The sequence below is a fragment of the Rhinoderma darwinii genome, chromosome 5 (assembly GCF_050947455.1).
Source record: "Rhinoderma darwinii isolate aRhiDar2 chromosome 5, aRhiDar2.hap1, whole genome shotgun sequence".
NCBI lineage: Eukaryota > Metazoa > Chordata > Amphibia > Anura > Rhinodermatidae > Rhinoderma > Rhinoderma darwinii.
This window is the reverse complement of record NC_134691.1, coordinates 342,026,839-342,054,777: the sequence shown is the minus strand read 5'-3', so window position 1 is coordinate 342,054,777 and position 27,939 is coordinate 342,026,839. Positions and strand designations below refer to the sequence as shown.

Sequence of the window (27,939 nt, the reverse complement as noted above, 5' to 3'; positions counted from 1 at the left end):
TCTGCTGAGCTGTGTATCTAATCCTATCATGTGTGATACTGTCTGCTGAGCTGTGTATCTAATCCTATCATGTGTGATACTGTCTGCTGAGCTGTGTAGCTAATCCTATCATGTGTGATACTGTCTGCTGAGCTGTGTATCTAATCCTATCATGTGTGATACTGACTGCTGAGCTGTGTATCTAAGCCTATCATGTGTGATACTATCTGCTGAGCTGTGTATCTAATCCTATCATGTGTGATACTGTCTGCTGAGCTGTGTATCTAATCCTATCATGTGATACTGACTGCTGAGCTGTGTATCTAATCCTATCATGTGTGATACTGACTGCTGAGCTGTGTATCTAAGCCTATCATGTGTGATACTATCTGCTGAGCTGTGTATCTAATCCTATCATGTGTGATACTGACTGCTGAGCTGTGTATCTAATCCTATCATGTGTGATACTGTCTGCTGAGCTGTGTATCTAATCCTATCATGTGTGATACTGTCTGCTGAGCTGTGTATCTAATCCTATCATGTGTGATACTGTCTGCTGAGCTGTGTATCTAATCCTATCATGTGTGATACTGTCTGCTGAGCTGTGTATCTAAGCCTATCATGTGTGATACTGTCTGCTGAGCTGTGTATCTAATCCTATCATGTGTGATACTCTCTCAGCGCACACGTGTTGATTGCCACATACAGAGGGACTGAGTAAGAATGAAGGATCATTTATTTTACTGAAATGACAACAGAAGTGACAGAAAAAAAATAATTTAATGAATCTCCGTTTGTTTTGATTCAGTAACTAAGATTGAAGTTATTATTTTGCTGCTTCCTGCAGATAATGTAGGAGATGTTCCCTGCAGTCCTATGTAACACCACAGATACCAGGTAATATTACATAGGACTGCAGGGAACACCTACTACTCTGCTACAATAAAGACGTCACTAGCTCTGCTACATGTATTTAAGCAGACGGTTACATCATGTGATATAGTGAGGGGTTTGCTATAGATGGCGCCCCTTTGGGTCCCACAACAACTTGGGCCGGGCACGGGTGGCATCTCTGCTGGCTATGAGGCCGTCCCCGCAGCTGCTCCGTTATATGGCCGTGCGCTCATTATAACGATATTACGGGACGTCATTTCCAGGGTTCTTGTCGCTCTTTAGCGGAGGGTTTTCCTCTAGCGGAGCCCGCGACGTCCTGCTTTTTTTCCCTTCCTCTGACGTGGGCATCATGTCCGGCCTCACGCCCTCTCCCCCTTCCCTCGGACCCCCCGGGTTGTGTGGGGTATTTGCTATTTGAAGCGGAGTGCCTACTTTCCACCCCTACCGAGGAGGCACCGGGACCCAGCGCCTCCGCAATGATACTTTCTGCCATTCTCCCTCCAGATCCTTTCCACGCCTGAATAAAGTTAAGAATAGCGCCAGACATGCCGATAACAAGCAGCGACCTGTCGGCCATTGGAAACGAACAGATCCGACGTTTAAGCAAATACCGCCGTATCGCCGCGCTGATTTCTTCATTCGAGAACCGTGGGCTGGTCGGTAACTGAATGTTATCGGCTCGAAGATGATTCTGGTAATGGTGAAAGATCTCGGTCATTTCATCGCAGGCTTTTTTAAAGCGTTCCGGTTGCTCCGGCGCCAACGAGGTCAATGTGATGCTGGCAAAGCCTTCACAATATTTGTCATTCATTTCAACATAAGGTCTTAGAATGTTTTTAATCGTCTCTTCTTCAAATGTTAGAATGTATCTGTGGACTGAGGGGTCTACAGCGAAGCTATGGGACAGTGATTTCGAGTTGGGGACTTTTTGGCCACGTGTTGGCGTTGGCGCTCTGACTCTTGAGGGTGACCCCTGAGGACTTGTCGTTGGGGATAAATGTTGGGTTGAGCCACTAAGACGGTCTTTATGATGTCTGGTGACGTTATCTTGTGCCAAGTGTCCTCTTCCTTCAGGTTGTCGTCTGCTCGGACTGGATGATGATGGTGATTGGGGGTCTAGGGTTGGGGTATCATTCTGGGGGGCTCTTCTGCCCTTCTCTTCTGATCGCAGATCCACAGGTTTCTGGCTGCGGAGGATCTTATACAGGTCCAGACGACATCTTTTCATATCACAGAAATCCCCTATGATGCTGAGTCGCGAGCTGCTCTCGTGGTACGTGGATATCTGGTGTCGCTCCAGGAGCTTCTTCACCTCCGCAACGTTGCTGAAATACGACAGGTTCAGGGACGTCTTAACGGGCATGGAGAACTGCGGAGCAAGAAACAATTAAAAAGAGGAATATGTAAGTAAAGGGTTAAAGAAGATCATCCAGTCTCCAGCTTAAAGTCAAACTCCGAAAATTCATTCTGGTCCCTTTAAATGTACGTTTTTCGAGGTGTTCTGTGCGCTGTAGGTCCCTGTCACCAAAGGAAATGAGCAGAAGTCGCTAAAACCGACATTTCCATCTGACATCACTTCCTGTTCCGCAGCGATTGGCTGAAGCTGCACCTCACATACTTCCTGCTCTTCCCGCCCCCTGCTGGTAATGCTGAAAAGTCTCTGCTCTATTTTAGCTGCTTCCTCCTGCGATTGGACTAGGAAGCAGCTCTCAATATTACCTGCAGGGGCGGCGCAGCAGGAAGTCACTGTGGTGCAGCTTCAGCCAATAGCTGCAGAGCAGGAAGTGATGTCAGAGAATGGGCGTCTTTACTTCTCAGGTACAGCCCAGTAACATACAGCTATTTTGTTATTCCTGAGGCGTTATAGAGGACCAGTCGCCTTTCCGGACATGTCTGTTTTAGTAAATAATTGTATTCCCCATAAAATAACAAATTCTGGAGCATCTTTTCTTAGAACTCTAGGTTGTACCGTTCCTCTGTTATTCCTCCTATAAATGTATGACTAAATTTACAGGTGTGGGGGGTTTGTCCCTACGCGGTCTGGCACTGTTCAATCAGTGCTCAAAGTCTAACTATGTAGGGACATGGCCCTTTGACAAGGGGAATTGTAACGGCCAGTTGTCAGCTTATTCATACATTTCCAGGAGTAATAACAGAGGAATGTTACAATGCAGAGTTTAAAGAATATGTTTCGGAATTATTTACTATAACTGACATGTCAGGGGAGGTGACCGCTCCTTTTTAAAGATTTATAGTGCACACCGCACCTCGAAAACTTGCATTTGAGGCACCAAAGTGGAAAAAGTAACGGCCTTGATATGTCACATGACCAGAGTAGCTCCATTTTACCAGAGATTAATAGGCTTTTTGTTTCAATTCCTCAGCATTTTTAAGACCTCTGCTTGCTGTTAGTGGATGGGAACATTCATATTTACATTCAAAGGCTGAAACTCTCTTCTGGCCTAGTCCAGATCACATAGCTGAGGGTTTGTTACAATGTATCAGTGTAGTAGAGCTATCAGCCTGGGGTTCAGGACAGGAGACTTGTGCTGCTGATGTGTTTAGTTCATAGAGGATTGTAACAAGCACTCAGGTGAGCAAGCAGGACTAGATCAGGACAGGGTGTCAGCCTTAGGATGTAAACAAAACATTTCCATTCACTGACAGCAAGCAGAAATCTTGGAAATGGTTGAAAACACAAAGTATATTAGAAAGTTTACAGTAAAATTCCAATTGTTCAGAGAAGAAAAATTGGGGAGAGGGTGGCACAATCAGGTGCTGGATGAGGGAGTCCTGGGCTTTTGGAAATGCCTGATAGTCCAGAAAATAATTCAGCATCCAGCTTAGTCTGCAGATTCTGGATTATTGGAATATTGCTGGATTATACAGAGAATTACACTAGATATAAACTTGTACGAGCCGTAAGGATTCATTTGTAAAAGAGCAGCGCTCAGTGGCTTGATGGAGACTTACCTGTGAGGCGCGAGGCTGCGGGCGCCTCATCTCCAGCGGGTGGGCACTGTCGCCTATTTCCAGAGTGTGTTTTCTGCTCAGAAACCTTTCCGCCACTATAATAAAATGAGCGACATTCTGTGCGTCACGCGGGGTGGAAACAGCAGCACCTCATCTCCCTACAAGATACTTTATAACTGACAGCAAATTAAAGGGGAACTCCACTTTTCATGGTTATTTTTCTAATAGGCAGTGACAGTGTGGGGGCGGAGTCCTGATAACTTTGTGGGAGGAGCAAAACATTACTGGAGCATGAAAACCCATGAACGCACCACATGTGCAGCTATAATACCACGCCAGCAGCGCCGCACTTCATGGACCCATGGCACAACCGGGTAATTTTTGCATTAATGGGTATGTAAATCTTTGCAACCAGTTCATCTAATATATAAAATGAAGTAACTTTATAAATTTTCTTAATTTCAAATTTTACATTTTCTGTCTACAGGTCATATGCAGAACTATGTGTCTCCATGGTTACAGACTACAAACAAACCTTGTGCATTCTGAGCCTGCGGTCACACTCCGATCTCCCCTATTAATATCAATTCTGGAGATCGGCAAAAAATAGTGGACAGATGAAAGGGAGTATGACTGCAGGATCAGACTACACAGAGATTGTTTGTAGTCTGTTACCATGGAGACGCATAGGAGCTGTATACACAAAACGGTGAGACATTTTTAATGAAGACTTTTTTGCAAAATTGCTTAATTTTTTATTTTATATGCATTGGAGTAATAATAATAACAAAAATTATGCAAAAGTTGATTTTCATCCCATGATTTTCAATGTCTTTCAGGTCAGAGCATTGCTGTTTCTGTAACGTTTTCTGCAGTGACATAAATGTAAAGTTTTCGGTTCATCAATCGGTGGAAAATCCAAACCTAAAACTTAATTAGCAAATAATAAATCACCTTTCTCGTCTTCAAACACCAGTAACGCCTCGCCCTCCTCCTGTGTGGGGTAATTCACAGTGACATCACATCCCCCGCCATGTCTGGGCCGCAGAAAGTACATTAAAAGCTGATCTCTGACAAAATCCTCATCGTAGAGGCGACCGGGGAGACCGGATACTTCTATAACTCGTCTGTCAGCCATGAGAGCGGCGGGTGTGACCTGGTTTACAAATAGAGATATAGCTACATTAAAGGGGGTCTCCGCTGTGGACAATCCCTACTTCTTAAAATGATGCCTTGACAATAAACTGATGACACAGTGTCCTCCTGCTGGGACCCCCAGAGATCAGTGATCACCTGTGATCTGCGGGGAAACCTGGCAGTAAGTGTTCAGTTTCCCTGCAGCGCCACCACAGGAGAAATGAAGCATTACACAGTGTCCATTCATATCAATGTGTTGTGTGTGTAATACAGGACGGATCCTCCAGAGGGAGAGACGCTCTATGTAACCGCTCTCTACTCTGACCGAGAGATGAGGATCCTGAACAGAGGACCCCCCCCCCCTATTATTTCACAATTCCCTAATATGAGAACAGGTTTTCTAAACTGGACTATCCCTTTAATAAAACCCAGCATTGACCATGATGTCTACATGCATTCTGTCAGTGAATGGAGACATTCTTGTTTACATCTGGAGGCTGAAAACGCATCGTGGCCTTGTCCTGGTCACACAGCTGATAATGTGTTACCATTGTATCCAGTCTAGACAATACCCTGTGAGCGCAACACACATCTCCCTCCTGTCCGGTTTGTTACAATGTATCAGTGCACCGGCCCGCTCCAGGCACCTGTGAAGCCTCTCCTGGTTTTCCGCTTTGTGTGTATCCAGTGAGAGTGATAGTATCAGTGCGGATAGTCCAGACTAGATACAATTGTAGCAAAGTGTTAGGCCAGGATGTGTTTTCAGAATCTGGGTATAAAAAAGAGAAAATTCTCATTCACTGATCGCAAGCAGAAATCTTGAAATAGTGCGGTATGGAAACACAAAAGTCTATTAGAAATTTGCAGAACATTTCATCCTCCAATGAACAGGACTGGATAACACTCAGATCACCCGCAGTCCCAGCCAATGGCTCCCCCTCCCAAAAGACACTGAGCTCCCCTCTATGACCCTCCTGACTGCCGGGCAGTGCAGGGATTACTGTATATATATATATATTGTCAAAAATATTTTTAATTATCTTTATATGTGTGAACATATATTGCTTTTGTGAAAGTGATTAGAATAGGTTTCAAAGATAACATTTTGCATGGACTCCATCTTGTATGGTCGGCATTCATTTTGGATCGTTGGAATCCATCTTTTGGCCTGAAGGAGCCATCTTGAGGTTAATAAGTAAAAAGTAAATATCAGCAGCGTCCTGAAGCAATTCTATGTTGTGTTCTTGAATTGAATGTTTTATTACTCTTTTAAGGAGCAGATCAAATAACCTTGGCCGAATGGACAATGACACTGTTTACCATAAGTCAGCCTTGGATTCAGGCCTCTGTTTAATTAATTTAAACTTCTCTGCAGTCTCCATTCTCTAGTGAGATAAGAAGGAGACAAATTAACTTGTGTATCTGAAATGTGTGTCTTCCCATGGGACAAGGTTCAGGCCACCGGGGGCTTGGAGGGTGAAGAATTATTATAATGCATTGATATAATTCTTATTGGCTGAATCAGAGTCATTATCATATTGTAGATGATTGGCTGAAACCAAAGCCTACACCTTTCCTGTCATTATACCATATGTGGAGTTTTGGGATATTACCATATATAGAATGTTTATGTTTGCAAGTACAAGGTTACCGCCTACTCTCATTTTCCTATAAATAAAGATGGATCCGCCCCCTAGGGCAGAGACTGTTTGAACACTGAAGCTGCGTGTCATGGTCTCTCTCCGGCCGGCCTCTCTCAGATCCACCATTGAGAGACATTCACTAATTTGGAGCTCATAGACAAATGCAGATAATGTCCAACGTTAACGGACATACTAAATTCTGCAGCGACATTACTTGGGGGCTCTTGTCCGGGATTCTCAACACAGATCGAAGGCGACAATCGAAGGTGGATGACGGCTAAGATAACGGAGAACTGCACACAAAACCGGTGAGTAAGAAATGTTATTCTTACTGTGCACTTCTCTCTTGTTTTAGCTGCCGTCCAGGTATTGTCTCTTTTGACTATTTGGGAACCATGAACACCATTTGTCTATGAGTTGTATGTATGAATTATAGGAATAGGTGTGTGAGTAGAAATGAATCTGTGAGTGTATCTGTGAGAGGCTGAGATAAGGGAGCGTTTGTTTTCTGATCCCAAATCATACAAAAACAACCAAATACCGAGAAAACACTAAACGGCCTGTCCGAAGTGTTCCCTCCGGCCCCTGGGTTTAGTATGTATTAAGATCAGGTTGCAAATTGATCCTTGCAGAAGTGAAGGGTAACCATCCCCGCCCAAGTGATTGTTAGGACTTTCGCGTATCCAGACTGTGACCCATAGGAGGCGCACCTGGCCGGAAGTAAGAGTACGTATGTGGGCTAATCCTCGGATGCCCGAACTGTATGAGTTGCTGATTATTAAGTAACATCTCTGTAACTAGAAAGTTTATGGAATATCCATGGGCCCCTGAGACAGTGAGTTATAAATCACACCCATCCCTTTAAATACAACATAAAGTAGGTTAACGTACACTGCACCGAGGGACTTGCAATAATTGTGATCTTGTTGACAATAGTTGTGATTTGGCTGCTGTTTAGGAGACAGGATCAGAGACGTGGTTGCCCAATGACAGTCTAAAATATTTAGCAGAGCGCGTGAGGGGGTAAACCCCATGACAGTCTAAAATATTTAGCAGAGCGCGTGGGGGGGTAAACCCCATGACAGTCTAAAATATTTAGCAGAGCGCGTGAGGGGGAAACCACCATGACAGACTAGAAATAGGCCCAGGATTTAGCAGAGTGCTTTGAGGAGCCCTATGGACAGACTAAACACAGGAGTTAGCAGAGTGCCTAGGGAATTCTCATTGACAGACTAAGAAAGCCGAAAGTCTAGCAGAGGGCATGGGGACTTCTGATTCAAAGTATGCCCAAGGTAAAGTGCTGGCCAGCCGGGAATGGGGGCATAACACCCAAGGTACAGGGTGTGGACAAACAGCAGCAGATATTGTTGAAAACCGATGCGGGGACGGTGCAGTAAAGAACCTGGAGAAAATAACAAAAAAGGCGGGAATGTCCGAGTAGTGGAATCCTCAGTTATACCAGCTGGGATGGTTTCTTGAGAGATGATGGGCCCTGGATTAGTAGACAGAGTTGCAGAGAACAGATAGAAGTGATTGAATGTACCAGACAAAAACAAAAAAAGACTAGGAAACACAGTTGTCAGTTGTCAGTAAGAATTAACCAGCGTCTAATTCTATAGATAGAGACATTCTAGTAGAAAATAATGTGCCAACATATAATTATTCTATGTACAGCTTTATAAACCAAAGGCTTACAGAAACAAGAGGTTTCCAGGGGTGACATGCGATCAGTTATTAGCCATACATAGCGAGAAAGGCGTCATCAGAATTCATAAAGGAATAAATTAACTCTTCACTTCCTAAAAAGGGAACATTGGGTGAAATGTTCAGGGATTATTGATAGAGAGATAGATAGACGTGGATTAGGGATTATTGATAGAGAGATAGTGAGACGTGGATTAGGGATTATTGATAGAGAGATAGTGAGACGTGGATTAGGAATTGGCTACAAATAGAGTTAAAGCCAATAGGATCATTATAAGTGTAATGACCCCGGATTGTAGAAGAAGTGAGATTGATATAGTGAAGATTCTTATGGATTTCTATCCAGATCTGGTTGTTGGAATATTCTATATATCATCTGTCCTAAATTGTCACTAATGACATTTCCTCTCGTTATAGGAGTTTTCCAAGACGTTTTAAACTTTACTGTAAATCTTTTTCCTTTTTGGTTTATTTAACAGTCATTTTAATAATTGCATGGAATGTCTAACAAGATATTGTTAATCTATAGTAACCGTGTTAGACTAATAGAACTAATGAAAACCACAAAAAAAGGCCAAACTTACTAGGTAGGTGGGTGGGTGACAACCCGTTCCCATCAGGACGCAGACGGGTCAAAGAATGCTGCAGAAGGAGTGTGCATTAAATAGTGATAGCCCCTCCCACTAGTCTTGAGGGGAGTGGCGAACTAAGTGCTCAAAGGTGTGCGATAAATGAGTGTCAGTGTAGTGCTAGGGTGTGAATGGATGGTAAAAAATAAATATGTATGTATGAAAGTGTCAGAACTGTGTAATAATGTAATAAAAATAAATAAATGTGATGAATAGGGGTCAGTGCTGTGAATAGTACATGGGGTGTCAGTACTATGTGTAATACGTGGAGGGATAATGTGCTGGTCGTCAGGCATGGCGTATCTTGCCGAATAACAGCCTATTTGTAACGCCGCTAGTGTTAGCTAAAGCGCCCACCCACCTACCTAGTAAGTTTGGCCTTTTTTTGTGGTTTTGATATCTATGTCCCATTTTTTCTGTTTGTTTTTAAATTAGGAATGAAAAGTTCTGGTTAGGGACTCGCAAGGCACTGGGGACCCTTGACGTTGGGTTGCGAGCTTTGCGTATTTTGGCCAAAATAACAACTAATACCCCATGTTTCATGGATATTTCTTACTACGTATACTACACTTTTTTTCAGGACGCAGCCGGGTCTTATATGCTGGGAGGGCATGATGTGCTGGCGTTTGGTTTGGAATGCAGAGCAGCCCGCTTTAGCTAACACTAGCGGCGTTACAAATAGGCTGTTATTCGGCAAGATACGCCATGCCTGACGACCAGCACATTATCCCTCCACGTATTACACATAGTACTGACACCCCATGTACTATTCACAGCACTGACCCCTATTCATCACATTTATTTATTTTTATTACATTATTACACAGTTCTGACACTTTCATACATACATATTTATTTTTTACCATCCATTCACACCCTAGCACTACACTGACACTCATTTATCGCACACCTTTGAGCACTTAGTCCGCCACTCCCCTCAAGACTAGTGGGAGGGGCTATCACTATTTAATGCACACTCCTTCTGCAGCATTCTTTGACCCGTCTGCGTCCTGATGGGAACGGGTTGTCACCCACCCACCTACCTAGTAAGTTTGGCCTTTTTTTGTGGTTTTGATATCTATGTCCCATTTTTTCTGTTGGTAATAGAACTAATGATAAGAGAATAACGTGTGTTAACGTGAGGATGTTTGGTCATTGATTGACAGGAGCACATGGTGACATTTTGACCTTGTAGCTCATAAGTTTTGGCTAGTAAGGGGTTAATGCTACATTCTCTGTTATCTGTAGTTTAGCTGTGTCTGCAGAAAGTGCACATTTAGTGCAAAATAAGAACTGTAACTTAAAGATTAAGAGGAAAAAAAAGCCTGATAAGAACACAGGATTGAGTATTATATGTTTTATGTTTATATGTTATATGTTATGTTATTTGTGTTTTATGTGTCGTCCACAATGAAAAACGTCATTCATATTTAAATTTAATATGATGCGCATTACTAAATGAAGATTATAGTTCATTGGATGAATAATCCAAGATTAGGAGTTTATACACAGTCACTCTAGTTATATACTTGTTTTACCAAAGGTACACACATAAGGTATACACGTGTGAGATTGGATTCTCAGCACTGAGAGTGTCTGGGAACAGCTGGTATTGTGAGTGGCCGGTGTGTGAGTGGCCGGTGTGTGAGTGACTGGTGTGTGAGTGACTGGTGTGTGAGTGACTGGTGTGTGAGTGACTGGTGTGTGAGTGACTGGTGTGTGAGTGACTGGTGTGTGAGTGACTGGTGTGTGAGTGACTGGTGTGTGAGTGACTGGTGTGTGAGTGACTGGTGTGTGAGTGACTGGTGTGTGAGTGACTGGTGTGTGAGTGACTGGTGTGTGAGTGACTGGTGTGTGTGAGTGACTGGTGTGTGAGTGACTGGTGTGTGTGTGACTGGTGTGTGAGTGACTGGTGTGTGAGTGACTGGTGTGTGAGTGACTGGTGTGTGAGTGACTGGTGTGTGAGTGACTGGTGTGTGAGTGACTGGTGTGTGAGTGACTGGTGTGTGAGTGACTGGTGTGTGAGTGACTGGTGTGTGAGTGACTGGTGTGTGAGTGACTGGTGTGCGCTGAACTTTTTTTAAAGGGAAATGGTTTCTTTGAAATCACCACATGATAAGTGATTCGACAAGAAATATTTTTTTATCTCATTGTTACATTTTAGGTTATTATTATTTGATATGAAAAGTTTCTATTGGCATATGATGACACATATAGTGCACGATATGTTTCATCATTTGTCTTAATAGATTGGTTTATTTAATAATTGACATAAACTAATTAAGGAAAGAAATATTTTGCAAACCTCTTATTAATTTATAAGAGTATCCTTTCTGTTTAATGATGGTATATACACATGACACACACACACACACACACACACACACACACACACACACACACACACACACACACACACACACACACACACATATATTGGGAATATATTTTATGAAAATGCAAATAAGATGACAGCATTCACAGGAGCTGTTGTCACGTGTATGGTGTCAGATTCCTGTCCAGTCAATCTTATAGTTTCTGACATCCTTGCAGCAATGTAGGTTGCCATTGGATATAAGTCTGATGGACAGATTGAAGTTACTGATATGCTAAATTTTGTGTGTGCTGCACTCTATGGGGATTGCACTGAGAGGAGGACCTCACACCTCAGGTATTATTGAGGGTGGTCCTGTCCTCCTTCTGGGCACAGGGTAAACAGATGTAGGACGCATGTCTGTGGCCCCTGTGACTGTTAAAATTGTTTGCAAACAGCCCCAAACCCCAGTTGAAGCCGTGCCCTCCGAGCCTCCCACAGTTGAAAAGTATTGATAACCGAACCATACATTGATGTACAGTGTTACAGTGTTAAACCCTACTACATTGCTTCCGCAGGGTTCAACAGAGGAGGAAGAGAAGGTTATATGATCAATGGGAGACTTGAGAGGGAATGGGATAAGTCACAGGAAACAGTAGACACTGAATTTCCAGCCTGGTGGGAAGTTGGTTTCCCAGCACATTTGATTCCCCAGGTCACAGGTCACCAACATAATTGTATTGAATTAATGAAAATAGAGATGAAAACATTAGAAAATGTAACAGGGGATCCAATATCTAATCCAGCTTTTGAGTTTTTCTTTTGTAGATGGTTCCAGGTACCACCATGAAGGATGCTACAAGACTGGGTATATACTGTCACCACCGAAACAGAGGTAATAAAGTAACAACCACTCCCATCCTCCGTGTCAGCACAGGAGGTGGAGGTACTCGCTGAGGTGTGTAGACTGGCTGAAGGTAAATTTATATATACTGACTCTAGATATGCTTTTGGTATTGCACATGATTATGGCCTAATCGGGGGAGCAGAGATTTTGCTGGATCCACGGGTAAACCCATAATGTTGAGAGTGAGAGAACTGATTGAGGCTCTGACACTGCCAAAGCATGTAGGTATACTCAAAATGCAAGCTACCCCTGAAGCGAGGGGGAATAGACTAGTAGACAAGGCTGCGAAAGCTGCGGCTCTCATATCCCTCATAGAGGAGGACGTAGTATTCTTGACCAGCATAGTATCTGGTCCCATAGACATGATAATATTAAGTAGACTACAAAGTCAAGCCATATAAGAGGAAAAAGAACATTGGCAGACAAAAGGTGCCAGTGAAGGGGAGGATGGAATATGGAAGGTGGGTAACAGGATGTGCCTACCCAGAGTCCTCTTCCCCATGATAACCCAACTAATGCACGGACCAACGCATGTGTCGAGAGAAGGAATGAGTGCAATGGTGGGTACCCCCGGGGGTTCAGCAAGTGCCGCTGCCAGATTTGTCCAGAGGTGCATGATATGTGTCCGCCATAACATAGGCAAAACTATGCGGGTTGCAAAAAGGCATATGGTAAAGGCAGACTACCCGTATCAGCGATTGCAGATTGACTCAGTTACCAAAGGTGGGACAGTATGAACATGTAGCGGTCTGTGTAGATCTGTTCTCGAGGTGGCCTGAGGTGTGGACAGTAACGAGGGCCACAGCAAAAGTAAAAGATTGCTCTCAGAAGTGGTATGTAGATATGGGGTCTCTGAGACAATAGAAAGTGATAGAGGAACTCACTTTACTGGAAGATACTCCAAGAAATCTTGCAGGTCCTGGGTATAGAGCAGCTTTTCACACCCCGTACCCCAAGAGCAGTGGGAAGGTAGAAAGGTTGAATGGGACCTTGAAGTTAAAAATCCAGAAGGTCATGTCTGAAACCCATAAACCCTGGACTGAGCGCCTGCCCATTGCCCTCTGACCTCACCAGTTATGTGGGAGCTCTGGAGAAACAGCTCACGCAGATGTATAAATATGTTTATGATTCCATTCCAGATCCTAAGTGATAGGAGGACATTGTTTACAGCCGGGGACTGGGCGTGTTTAAAAAGACACCGTAAAGCACCACAGCCGCACTGTGACGTCCGTACCAAGTCCTGCTCACAACTTCCACATCCGTTACATTGGAAGGAAAGAACTTGGACACGCCGGTCACTGCTGACAGGTCCTCAATCACGATGAACTGTGGGTCTCGTCAAGCTCCGGCTGACCGCCATCTTCTCTGTCATCTCTACTTTACCTATTGTCTAAATGATGAGCTAGAAGAAGAGTTTAATGACAAGTTTATCAAACATCAAGTGATACCAGTATTGACTAAATTGCTGGACTATTGTATATGTCTCCATTCAGAAACTATGCCATATGGGAAGATAGATGAAGTTATTGCCTTGGCCTTGCAGTCCCATCTCTTTTCTCTAGCGCTTAACCCTCACTCTCCTGGAGTTGTCCTTCGTGTAATAGCAGCGGGGGCGGGGGGGGGGGGGGGGGCATTGGTTCCCTGGCTGTTTACCCGTGTAAGATATTCAAAGAGGGAAGCGCTGCGGAAAACAGATCTCAGGCCAGGAATACCGCCGTCCATGATTAGATGTTACCCCAATGACAGTGTGTGATGTGTAAACATGGGTCAGGTTAATAAAAATGACATGTTGTTTGATGCTGTAAACCTCACCGGCTGTGAGGGAAGAGACACAGAATATGTACAGTCTGGGGATAAGAGCAACTGGCAGCTCCTAGTGTTCCGAGACAGCTAGAAAATGGATGACGCAGGGTCTAGAGGGTGTAACACGAGGTAATCTAACTGATAAAGGGGGGGCATCGATGAATGCCACCGAACGGGACATGATCTTGTCCTCCTGGATTGCAGGAGTTTCATCACTCCAGGGATGTGCTTCACCCAACATGTATGTCATATATGTGGTTGTAAAGCATATAAGTGGTTGCCACCCAGGAGACCATGAGTATGTACCCGAGCCAGACCACAACCAGCTACTTAGATAGAGATATTTTATGTTTAAACTTGTAACATGTTTTATTGCAAAAGTATCAGCAGTTAAGAAAACAGCACAGGATATAAAAGTGAATGAGGTCCAGACCACCCACCACCCTAAGAACCGAGGTGGGAGGAAACATTCAGAGCCACCTGTTTACGTGACACTAAATGCTTCCATACCTGATAAAGTCATCTGTCAAGCCGTAGAAAACCACCAAGATAGATGGTATTGCCCGAATTGTGAAACCTGTAACTCCCTAACTCTTCAGGTGTGTACAGTATGTAACGCTGTGCACTCACCTATTGCTAGACACGTATCCTGAGTATTCATCTCGAGGTGAATGGCATAAAGAGGTGCCCTGGTCTAGGGGATCTAGCCAGAACGTAATCTCGGGTGAATATTCGAATACATGGCTAAGCAAATTTATGTTCAAAAGAAGGGAATTGTCAAAAATATTTTAAATTATCTTTATATGTGTGAACATATATTGCTTTTGTGAAAGTGATTAGAATAGGTTTCAAAGATAACATTTTGCATGGACTCCATCTTGTATGGTCGGCATCCATTTTGGATCATTGGAATCTATCTTTTGGCCTGAAGGAGCCATCTTGAGGTTAATAAGTAAAAAGTAAATATCAGCAGTGTCCTGAAGCAATTCTATGTTGTGTTCTTGAATTGAATGTTTTATTACTCTTTTAAGGAGCAGATCAAATAGCCTTGGCCGAATGGACAATGACGTTGTTTACCATAGGTCAGCCTTGGATTCAGGCCTCTGTTTAATTAATTTAAACTTCTCTGCAGTCTCCATTCTCTAGTGAGATAAGAAGGAGACAAATTATCTTGTGTATCTGAAATGTGTGTCCTTCCCATGGGACAAGGTTCAGGCCACCGGGGGCTTGGAGGGTGAAGAATTATTATAATGCATTGATATAATTCTTATTGGCTGAATCAGAGTCATTATCATATTGTAGCTGATTGGCTGAAACCAAAGCCTACACCTTTCCTGTCATTATACCATATGTGGAGTTTTGGGATATTACCATATATAGAATGTTTATGTTTGCAAGTACAAGGTCACCGCCTACTCTCATTTTCCTATAAATAAAGATGGATCCGCCCCCTAGGGCAGAGATCATTTGAACACTGAAGCTGCGTGTCATGGTCTCTCCGGCCGGCCTCTCTCAGATCCACCATTGAGAGACATTCACTAATTTGGAGCTCATAGACAAATGCAGATAATGTCCAACGTTAACGGACATACTAAATTCTGCAGCGACAATACATAGAGACTGGCAGTGCAGGGATTACTGTACATAGAGACTGGCAGTGCAGGGATTACTGTACATAGAGACTGGCAGTGCAGGGATTACTGTATATAGAGACTGGCAGTGCAGGGATTACTGTATATATAGACTGGCAGTGCAGGGATTACTGTATATATAGAGACTGGCAGTGCAGGGATTACTGTATATATAGAGACTGGCAGTGCAGGGATTACTGTATATACAGAGACTGGCAGTGCAGGGATTACTGTACATAGAGACTGGCAGTGCAGGGATTACTGTACATAGAGACTGGCAGTGCAGGGATTACTGTATATAGAGACTGGCAGTGCAGGGATTACTGTATATATAGAGACTGGCAGTGCAGGGATTACTGTATATAGAGACTGGCAGTGCAGGGATTACTGTATATAGAGACTGGTAGTGCAGGGATTACTGTATATAGAGACTGGCAGTGCAGGGATTACTGTATATATAGAGACTGGCAGTGCAGGGATTACTGTATATATAGAGACTGGCAGTGCAGGGATTACTGTATATATAGAGACTGGCAGTGCAGGGATTACTGTATATAGAGACTGGCAGTGCAGGGATTACTGTATATAGAGACTGGCAGTGCAGGGATTACTGTATATATAGAGACTAGCAGTGCAGGGATTACTGTATATATATAGACTGGCAGTGCAGGGATTACTGTATATAGAGACTGGCAGTGCAGGGATTACTGTATATAGAGACTGGTAGTGCAGGGATTACTGTATATAGAGACTGGCAGTGCAGGGATTACTGTATATATAGAGACTGGCAGTGCAGGGATTACTGTATATATAGAGACTGGCAGTGCAGGGATTACTGTATATAGAGACTGGCAGTGCAGGGATTACTGTATATAGAGACTGGTAGTGCAGGGATTACTGTATATAGAGACTGGCAGTGCAGGGATTACTGTATATATAGAGACTGGCAGTGCAGGGATTACTGTATATATAGAGACTGGCAGTGCAGGGATTACTGTATATAGAGACTGGCAGTGCAGGGATTACTGTATATATAGAGACTAGCAGTGCAGGGATTACTGTATATATATAGACTGGCAGTGCAGGGATTACTGTATATAGAGACTGGCAGTGCAGGGATTACTGTATATAGAGACTGGTAGTGCAGGGATTACTGTATATAGAGACTGGCAGTGCAGGGATTACTGTATATATAGAGACTGGCAGTGCAGGGATTACTGTATATATAGAGACTGGCAGTGCAGGGATTACTGTATATATAGAGACTGGCAGTGCAGGGATTACTGTATATATAGAGACTGGCAGTGCAGGGATTACTGTACATAGAGACTGGCAGTGCAGGGATTACTGTACATAGAGACTGGCAGTGCAGGGATTACTGTATATAGAGACTGGCAGTGCAGGGATTACTGTATATATAGAGACTAGCAGTGCAGGGATTACTGTATGTATATATATAGACTGGCAGTGCAGGGATTACTGTATATAGAGACTGGCAGTGCAGGGATTACTGTATATAGAGACTGGTAGTGCAGGGATTACTGTATATAGAGACTGGCAGTGCAGGGATTACTGTATATATAGAGACTGGCAGTGCAGGGATTACTGTATATATAGAGACTGGCAGTGCAGGGATTACTGTATATATAGAGACTGGCAGTGCAGGGATTACTGTATATAGAGACTGGCAGTGCAGGGATTACTGTATATAGAGACTGGCAGTGCAGGGATTACTGTATATATAGAGACTAGCAGTGCAGGGATTACTGTATATATATAGACTGGCAGTGCAGGGATTACTGTATATAGAGACTGGCAGTGCAGGGATTACTGTATATAGAGACTGGTAGTGCAGGGATTACTGTATATAGAGACTGGCAGTGCAGGGATTACTGTATATATAGAGACTGGCAGTGCAGGGATTACTGTATATATAGAGACTGGCAGTGCAGGGATTACTGTATATAGAGACTGGCAGTGCAGGGATTACTGTATATAGAGACTGGTAGTGCAGGGATTACTGTATATAGAGACTGGCAGTGCAGGGATTACTGTATATATAGAGACTGGCAGTGCAGGGATTACTGTATATATAGAGACTGGCAGTGCAGGGATTACTGTATATATAGAGACTGGCAGTGCAGGGATTACTGTATATAGAGACTGGCAGTGCAGGGATTACTGTATATATAGAGACTAGCAGTGCAGGGATTACTGTATATATATAGACTGGCAGTGCAGGGATTACTGTATATAGAGACTGGCAGTGCAGGGATTACTGTATATAGAGACTGGTAGTGCAGGGATTACTGTATATAGAGACTGGCAGTGCAGGGATTACTGTATATATAGAGACTGGCAGTGCAGGGATTACTGTATATATAGAGACTGGCAGTGCAGGGATTACTGTATATATAGAGACTGGCAGTGCAGGGATTACTGTATATATAGAGACTGGCAGTGCAGGGATTACTGTATATAGAGACTGGTAGTGCAGGGATTACTGTATATAGAGACTGGCAGTGCAGGGATTACTGTATATATAGAGACTGGCAGTGCAGGGATTACTGTATATATAGAGACTGGCAGTGCAGGGATTACTGTATATAGAGACTGGTAGTGCAGGGATTACTGTATATAGAGACTGGCAGTGCAGGGATTACTGTATATATAGAGACTGGCAGTGCCAGCGATTACTGTATATATATATAGACTGGCAATGCAGGGATTACTGTGTATATATAGAGACTGGCAGTGCCAGGGATTACTGTATATATAGAGACTGGCAGTGCAGGGATTACTGTATATATAGACTAGCAGTGCAGGGATTACTGTGTGTGTATATATAGAGACTGGCAGTGCAGGGATTACTGTATATACAGAGACTGGCAGTGCCAGGGATTACTGTATATACAGAGACTGGCAGTGCAGGGATTACTGTATATATAGACTGGCAGTGCAGGGATTACTGTATATATAGAGACTGGCAGTGCAGGGATTACTGTATATATAGAGACTGGCAGTGCAGGGATTACTGTATATAGAGACTGGCAGTGCAGGGATTACTGTATATATAGAGACTAGCAGTGCAGGGATTACTGTATATATATAGACTGGCAGTGCAGGGATTACTGTATATAGAGACTGGCAGTGCAGGGATTACTGTATATAGAGAGACTGGCAGTGCAGGGATTACTGTATATATAGAGACTGGCAGTGCAGGGATTACTGTATATATAGAGACTGGCAGTGCAGGGATTACTGTATATATAGAGACTGGCAGTGCAGGGATTACTGTATATATAGAGACTGGCAGTGCAGGGATTACTGTATATATAGAGACTGGCAGTGCAGGGATTACTGTATATAGAGACTGGTAGTGCAGGGATTACTGTATATAGAGACTGGCAGTGCAGGGATTACTGTATATATAGAGACTGGCAGTGCCAGCGATTACTGTATATATATATAGACTGGCAATGCAGGGATTACTGTGTATATATAGAGACTGGCAGTGCCAGGGATTACTGTATATATAGAGACTGGCAGTGCAGGGATTACTGTATATATAGACTAGCAGTGCAGGGATTACTGTGTGTGTATATATAGAGACTGGCAGTGCAGGGATTACTGTATATACAGAGACTGGCAGTGCCAGGGATTACTGTATATACAGAGACTGGCAGTGCAGGGATTACTGTATATATAGACTGGCAGTGCAGGGATTACTGTATACAGAGACTGGCAGTGCAGGGATTACTGTATATATAGAGACTGGCAGTGCAGGGATTACTGTATACAGAGACTGGCAGTGCAGGGATTATTGTATATATAGACTGGCAGTGCAGGGATTACTGTATATATAGAGACTGGCAGTGCAGGGATTACTGTATATAGAGACTGGCAGTGCAGGGATTACTGTATATATATATATATATATATATAGAGACTGGCAGTGCAAGGATTACTGTATATACAGAGACTGGCAGTGCAGGGATTACTGTATATACAGAGACTGGCAGTGCAGGGATTACTGTATATAGAGACTGGCAGTGCAGGGATTACTGTATATAGAGACTGGCAGTGCAGGGATTACTGTATATATAGAGACTGGCAGTGCAGGGATTACTGTATATATAGAGACTGGCAGTGCAGGGATTACTGTATATAGAGACTAGCAGTGCAGGGATTACTGTATATATAGAGACTAGCAGTGCAGGGATTACTGTATATATAGAGACTGGCAGTGCAGGGATTACTGTATATAGAGACTAGCAGTGCAGGGATTACTGTATATATAGAGACTGGCAGTGCAGGGATTACTGTATATATAGAGACTGGCAGTGCAGGGATTACTGTATATATAGAGTCTGGCAGTGCAGGGATTACTGTATATATAGAGACTGGCAGTGCAGGGATTACTGTATATACAGAGACTGGCAGTGCAGGGATTACTGTATATACAGAGACTGGCAGTACAGGGATTATCGTATATAGGGACTGGCAGTGAAGGGATTACTGTATATAGAGACTGGCAGTGCAGGGATTACTGTATATAGAGACTGGCAGTGCAGGGATTACTGTATATATAGAGACTGGCAGTGCAGGGATTACTGTATATATAGAGACTGGCAGTGCAGGGATTACTGTATATAGAGACTGGCAGTGCAAGGATTACTGTATATATAGAGACTAGCAGTGCAGGGATTACTGTATATATAGAGACTGGCAGTGCAGGGATTACTGTATATAGAGACTAGCAGTGCAGGGATTACTGTATATATATATAGACTGGCAGTGCAGGGATTACTGTATATACAGAGACTGGCAGTGCAGGGATTACCGTATATATAGACTGGCAGTGCAGGGATTACTGTATACAGAGACTGGCAGTGCAGGGATTACTGTATATATAGAGACTGGCAGTGCAGGGATTACTGTATACAGACTGGCAGTGCAGGGATTACTGTATATATAGAGACTGGCAGTGCAGGGATTACTGTATACAGAGACTGGCAGTGCAGGGATTACTGTATATACAGAGACTGGCAGTGCAGGGATTACCGTATATATAGACTGGCAGTGCAGGGATTACTGTATACAGAGACTGGCAGTGCAGGGATTACTGTATATATAGAGACTGGCAGTGCAGGGATTACTGTATACAGAGACTGGCAGTGCAGGGATTACTGTATATATAGAGTCTGGCAGTGCAGGGATTACTGTATATATAGAGACTGGCAGTGCAGGGATTACTGTATATAGAGACTGGCAGTGCAGGGATTACTGTATATAGAGACTGGCAGTGCAGGGATTACTGTATATATAGAGACTGGCAGTGCAGGGATTACTGTATATATAGAGACTGGCAGTGCAGGGATTACTGTATATATAGAGACTGGCAGTGCAGGGATTACTGTATATAGAGACTGGCAGTGCAGGGATTACTGTATATAGAGACTGGCAGTGCAGGGATTACTGTATATATATATATATATAGAGACTGGCAGTGCAGGGATTACTGTATATAGAGACTGGCAGTGCAGGGATTACTGTATATAGAGACTGGCAGTGCAGGGATTACTGTATATATATATATATATAGAGACTGGCAGTGCAGGGATCACGTGGTGTTCGGATTTCCCAGATTTTAAACGCGCTGAGTCTGTAACCAATAGCGACCACTCAGCGGTGACTCGTGTGACTGTCCCGCTCGCTGATTGGCTGATAAAAGTTACAATGTATCTACAGTACAAGAGACTTCTGCGGGCCCTTTTTAACCCTTCATCTTCTAGTTTGTAATTGTAGAGAAATTCACACAAATAGACGATAACGCAGCAGCAATGTGTACTGTGTCCTGAGCCCCCTGATAACTGCCCCAGGACCGTCCTACCCCTCCGTGCCCCCTCCCCTGACCCCCGCCCCCTCACCTGACCTCTGCTCCCGGGGTGCGGCGGCCGCAGGGTTTGGGGTGCAGCACGGGGATCTCCACAAGGCAGACGCGACTTTTTCCTTCAAGAAATGAAAGTGAAAGTGTAAACAAACAGTAACCGCCCCCAATATAACCGCCACCCAGAGCTCCCCTCCCCCCGCCTGGTATATACAGGAGCCGGGCAGTATACAGAGGCTGGCAGTGCCATGTGTGTGATGTATATACAGGAGCCGGGCAGTATACAGAGGCTGGCAGTGCCATGTGTGATGTATATACAGGAGCCGGGCAGTATACAGAGGCTGGCAGTGCCACGTGTGATGTATATACAGGAGCCGGGCAGTATACAGAGGCTGGCAGTGCCATGTGTGATGTATATACAGGAGCCGGGCAGTATACAGAGGCTGGCAGTGCCATGTGTGTGATGTATATACAGAAGCCGGGCAGTATACAGAGGCTGGCAGTGCCATGTGTGATGTATATACAGGAGCCGGGCAGCATACAGAGGCTGGCAGTGCCACGTGTGATGTACATACAGGATCCGGGCAGTATACAGAGGCTGGCAGTGCCACGTGTGATGTACATACAGGAGCCGGGCAGTATACAGAGGCTGGCAGTGCCACGTGTGATGTACATACAGGAGCCTGGCAGTATACAGAGGCTGGCAGTGCCACGTGTGATGTATACACAGGAGCCGGGCAGTATACAGAGGCTGGCAGTGCCACGTGTGATGTAAATACAGGAGCCGGGCAGTATACAGAGGCTGGCAGTGCCACGTGTGATGTATATACAGGAGCCGGGCAGTATACAGGGGCTGGCAGTGCCACGTGTGATGTATATACAGGAGCCAGGCAGTATACAGAGGCTGGCAGTGCCACGTGTGATGTATATACAGGAGCCGGGCAGTATACAGAGGCTGGCAGTGCCATGTGTGATGTATTTACAGGAGCCGGCAGTATACAGAGGCTGGCAGTGCCACGTGTGATGTATATACAGGAGCCGGGCAGTATACAGAGGCTGGCAGTGCCATGTGTGATGTATATACAGGAGCCGGGCAGTATACAGAGGCTGGCAGTGCCATGTGTGTGATGTATATACAGAAGCCGGGCAGTATACAGAGGCTGGCAGTGCCACGTGTGATGTATACGCAGGAGCCGGGCAGTATACAGAGGCTGGCAGTGCCACGTGTGATGTACATACAGGATCCGGGCAGTATACAGAGGCTGGCAGTGCCACGTGTGATGTACATACAGGAGCCGGGCAGTATACAGAGGCTGGCAGTGCCACGTGTGATGTACATACAGGAGCCGGGCAGTATACAGAGGCTGGCAGTGCCACGTGTGATGTATACACAGGAGCCGGGCAGTATACAGAGGCTGGCAGTGCCACGTGTGATGTACATACAGGAGCCGGGCAGTATACAGAGGCTGGCAGTGCCACGTGTGATGTATATACAGGTGCCGGGCAGTATACAGGGGCTGGCAGTGCCACGTGTGATGTATATACAGGAGCCAGGCAGTATACAGAGGCTGGCAGTGCCACGTGTGATGTATATACAGGAGCCGGGCAGTATACAGAGGAGGGCAGTGCCATGTGTGATGTATATACAGGGGCCGGGCAGTATACAGAGGCTGGCAGTGCCACGTGTGATATATATACAGGAGCCGGGCAGTATACAGAGGCTGGCAGTGCCACGTGTGATGTATATACAGGAGCCGGGCAGTATACAGAGGCTGGCAGTGCCACGTGTGATGTACATACAGGAGCCGGGCAGTATACAGAGGCTGGCAGTGCCATGTGTGATGTATATACAGGAGCCGGGCAGTATACAGAGGCTGGCAGTGCCACGTGTGATGTATATACAGGAGCCGGGCAGTATAGAGAGGCTGGCAGTGCCATGTGTGATGTATATACAGGAGCCGGGCAGTATACAGAGGCTGGCAGTGCCATGTGTGTGATGTATATACAGAAGCCGGGCAGTATACAGAGGCTGGCAGTGCCACGTGTGATGTACATACGGGAGCCGGGCAGTATACAGAGGCTGGCAGTGCCACGTGTGATGTACATACAGGAGCCGGGCAGTATACAGAGGCTGGCAGTGCCACGTGTGATGTATACACAGGAGCCGGGCAGTATACAGAGGCTGGCAGTGCCACGTGTGATGTACATACAGGAGCCGGGCAGTATACAGAGGCTGGCAGTGCCACGTGTGATGTATACACAGGAGCCGGGCAGTATACAGAGGCTGGCAGTGCCACGTGTGATGTACATACAGGAGCCGGGCAGTATACAGAGGCTGGCAGTGCCACGTGTGATGTATATACAGGAGCCGGGCAGTATACAGAGGAGGGCAGTGCCATGTGTGATGTATATACAGGGGCCGGGCAGTATACAGAGGCTGGCAGTGCCACGTGTGATGTATATACAGGAGCCGGGCTGTATACAGAGGCTGGCAGTGGCACGTGTGATATATATACAGGAGCCGGGCAGTATACAGAGGCTGGCAGTGCCACGTGTGATGTATATACAGGAGCCGGGCAGTATACAGAGGAGGGCAGTGCCATGTGTGATGTATATACAGGGGCCGGGCAGTATACAGAGGCTGGCAGTGCCACGTGTGATATATATACAGGAGCCGGGCAGTATACAGAGGCTGGCAGTGCCACGTGTGATGTATATACAGGAGCCGGGCAGTATACAGAGGCTGGCAGTGCCACGTGTGATGTACATACAGGAGCCGGGCAGTATACAGAGGCTGGCAGTGCCACGTGTGATGTATATACAGGAGCCGGGCAGTATACAGAGGCTGGCAGTGCCACGTGTGATGTATATACAGGGGCCGGGCAGTATACAGTATACAGGGATTACTGTATATATAGACTAGCAGTGCAGGGATTACTGTGTGTGTATATATAGAGACTGGCAGTGCAGGGATTACTGTATATACAGAGACTGGCAGTGCCAGGGATTACTGTATATACAGAGACTGGCAGTGCAGGGATTACTGTATATATAGACTGGCAGTGCAGGGATTACTGTATACAGAGACTGGCAGTGCAGGGATTACTGTATATATAGAGACTGGCAGTGCAGGGATTACTGTATACAGAGACTGGCAGTGCAGGGATTATTGTATATATAGACTGGCAGTGCAGGGATTACTGTATATATAGAGACTGGCAGTGCAGGGATTACTGTATATAGAGACTGGCAGTGCAGGGATTACTGTATATATATATATATATATAGAGACTGGCAGTGCAAGGATTACTGTATATACAGAGACTGGCAGTGCAGGGATTACTGTATATACAGAGACTGGCAGTGCAGGGATTACTGTATATAGAGACTGGCAGTGCAGGGATTACTGTATATAGAGACTGGCAGTGCAGGGATTACTGTATATATAGAGACTGGCAGTGCAGGGATTACTGTATATATAGAGACTGGCAGTGCAGGGATTACTGTATATAGAGACTAGCAGTGCAGGGATTACTGTATATATAGAGACTAGCAGTGCAGGGATTACTGTATATATAGAGACTGGCAGTGCAGGGATTACTGTATATAGAGACTAGCAGTGCAGGGATTACTGTATATATATAGAGACTGGCAGTGCAGGGATTACTGTATATATAGAGACTGGCAGTGCAGGGATTACTGTATATATAGAGTCTGGCAGTGCAGGGATTACTGTATATATAGAGACTGGCAGTGCAGGGATTACTGTATATACAGAGACTGGCAGTGCAGGGATTACTGTATATACAGAGACTGGCAGTACAGGGATTATCGTATATAGGGACTGGCAGTGAAGGGATTACTGTATATAGAGACTGGCAGTGCAGGGATTACTGTATATAGAGACTGGCAGTGCAGGGATTACTGTATATATAGAGACTGGCAGTGCAGGGATTACTGTATATATAGAGACTGGCAGTGCAGGGATTACTGTATATAGAGACTGGCAGTGCAAGGATTACTGTATATATAGAGACTAGCAGTGCAGGGATTACTGTATATATAGAGACTGGCAGTGCAGGGATTACTGTATATAGAGACTAGCAGTGCAGGGATTACTGTATATATATATAGACTGGCAGTGCAGGGATTACTGTATATACAGAGACTGGCAGTGCAGGGATTACCGTATATATAGACTGGCAGTGCAGGGATTACTGTATACAGAGACTGGCAGTGCAGGGATTACTGTATATATAGAGACTGGCAGTGCAGGGATTACTGTATACAGAGACTGGCAGTGCAGGGATTACTGTATATATAGAGACTGGCAGTGCAGGGATTACTGTATACAGAGACTGGCAGTGCAGGGATTACTGTATATACAGAGACTGGCAGTGCAGGGATTACCGTATATATAGACTGGCAGTGCAGGGATTACTGTATACAGAGACTGGCAGAGCAGGAATTACTGTATATTTAGAGACTGGCAGTGCAGGGATTACTGTATACAGAGACTGGCAGTGCAGGGATTACTGTATATATAGAGTCTGGCAGTGCAGGGATTACTGTATATATAGAGACTGGCAGTGCAGGGATTACTGTATATAGAGACTGGCAGTGCAGGGATTACTGTATATAGAGACTGGCAGTGCAGGGATTACTGTATATATAGAGACTGGCAGTGCAGGGATTACTGTATATATAGAGACTGGCAGTGCAGGGATTACTGTATATATAGAGACTGGCAGTGCAGGGATTACTGTATATAGAGACTGGCAGTGCAGGGATTACTGTATATAGAGACTGGCAGTGCAGGGATTACTGTATATATATATATATATAGAGACTGGCAGTGCAGGGATCACGTGGTGTTCGGATTTCCCAGATTTTAAACGCGCTGAGTCTGTAACCAATAGCGACCACTCAGCGGTGACTCGTGTGACTGTCCCGCTCGCTGATTGGCTGATAAAAGTTACAATGTATCTACGGTACAAGAGACTTCTGCGGGCCCTTTTTAACCCTTCATCTTCTAGTTTGTAATTGTAGAGAAATTCACACAAATAGACGATAACGCAGCAGCAATGTGTACTGTGTCCTGAGCCCCCTGATAACTGCCCCAGGACCGTCCTACCCCTCCGTGCCCCCTCCCCTGACCCCCGCCCCCTCACCTGACCTCTGCTCCCGGGGTGCGGCGGCCGCAGGGTTTGGGGTGCAGCACGGGGATCTCCACAAGGCAGACGCGACTTTTTCCTTCAAGAAATGAAAGTGAAAGTGTAAACAAACAGTAACCGCCCCCAATATAACCGCCACCCAGAGCTCCCCTCCCCCCGCCTGGTATATACAGGAGCCGGGCAGTATACAGAGGCTGGCAGTGCCATGTGTGTGATGTATATACAGGAGCCGGGCAGTATACAGAGGCTGGCAGTGCCATGTGTGATGTATATACAGGAGCCGGGCAGTATACAGAGGCTGGCAGTGCCACGTGTGATGTATATACAGGAGCCGGGCAGTATACAGAGGCTGGCAGTGCCATGTGTGATGTATATACAGGAGCCGGGCAGTATACAGAGGCTGGCAGTGCCATGTGTGTGATGTATATACAGAAGCCGGGCAGTATACAGAGGCTGGCAGTGCCATGTGTGATGTATATACAGGAGCCGGGCAGCATACAGAGGCTGGCAGTGCCACGTGTGATGTACATACAGGATCCGGGCAGTATACAGAGGCTGGCAGTGCCACGTGTGATGTACATACAGGAGCCGGGCAGTATACAGAGGCTGGCAGTGCCACGTGTGATGTACATACAGGAGCCTGGCAGTATACAGAGGCTGGCAGTGCCACGTGTGATGTATACACAGGAGCCGGGCAGTATACAGAGGCTGGCAGTGCCACGTGTGATGTAAATACAGGAGCCGGGCAGTATACAGAGGCTGGCAGTGCCACGTGTGATGTATATACAGGAGCCGGGCAGTATACAGGGGCTGGCAGTGCCACGTGTGATGTATATACAGGAGCCAGGCAGTATACAGAGGCTGGCAGTGCCACGTGTGATGTATATACAGGAGCCGGGCAGTATACAGAGGCTGGCAGTGCCATGTGTGATGTATTTACAGGAGCCGGCAGTATACAGAGGCTGGCAGTGCCACGTGTGATGTATATACAGGAGCCGGGCAGTATACAGAGGCTGGCAGTGCCATGTGTGATGTATATACAGGAGCCGGGCAGTATACAGAGGCTGGCAGTGCCATGTGTGTGATGTATATACAGAAGCCGGGCAGTATACAGAGGCTGGCAGTGCCACGTGTGATGTATACGCAGGAGCCGGGCAGTATACAGAGGCTGGCAGTGCCACGTGTGATGTACATACAGGATCCGGGCAGTATACAGAGGCTGGCAGTGCCACGTGTGATGTACATACAGGAGCCGGGCAGT

General features: G+C 45.3%; 1 protein-coding gene across 1 annotated transcript; it reads right to left on the bottom strand.

Moving 5' to 3' along the window:
* Positions 1 to 724: 724 nt before the first annotated feature.
* Positions 725 to 26,759, bottom strand: LOC142653090 (uncharacterized). The gene is made up of 5 exons (XM_075828798.1): positions 26,676 to 26,759; positions 21,545 to 21,626; positions 4,801 to 5,002; positions 3,847 to 3,941; positions 725 to 2,242 (listed from the first exon to the last, which is right to left on the bottom strand). The coding sequence occupies exons 3-5, from the start codon at positions 4,982 to 4,984 to the stop codon at positions 1,127 to 1,129; spliced, it is 1,395 nt and encodes a 464-aa protein (XP_075684913.1). The 5' UTR covers positions 4,985 to 5,002; positions 21,545 to 21,626; positions 26,676 to 26,759; the 3' UTR covers positions 725 to 1,126.
* Positions 26,760 to 27,939: the final 1,180 nt, after the last annotated feature.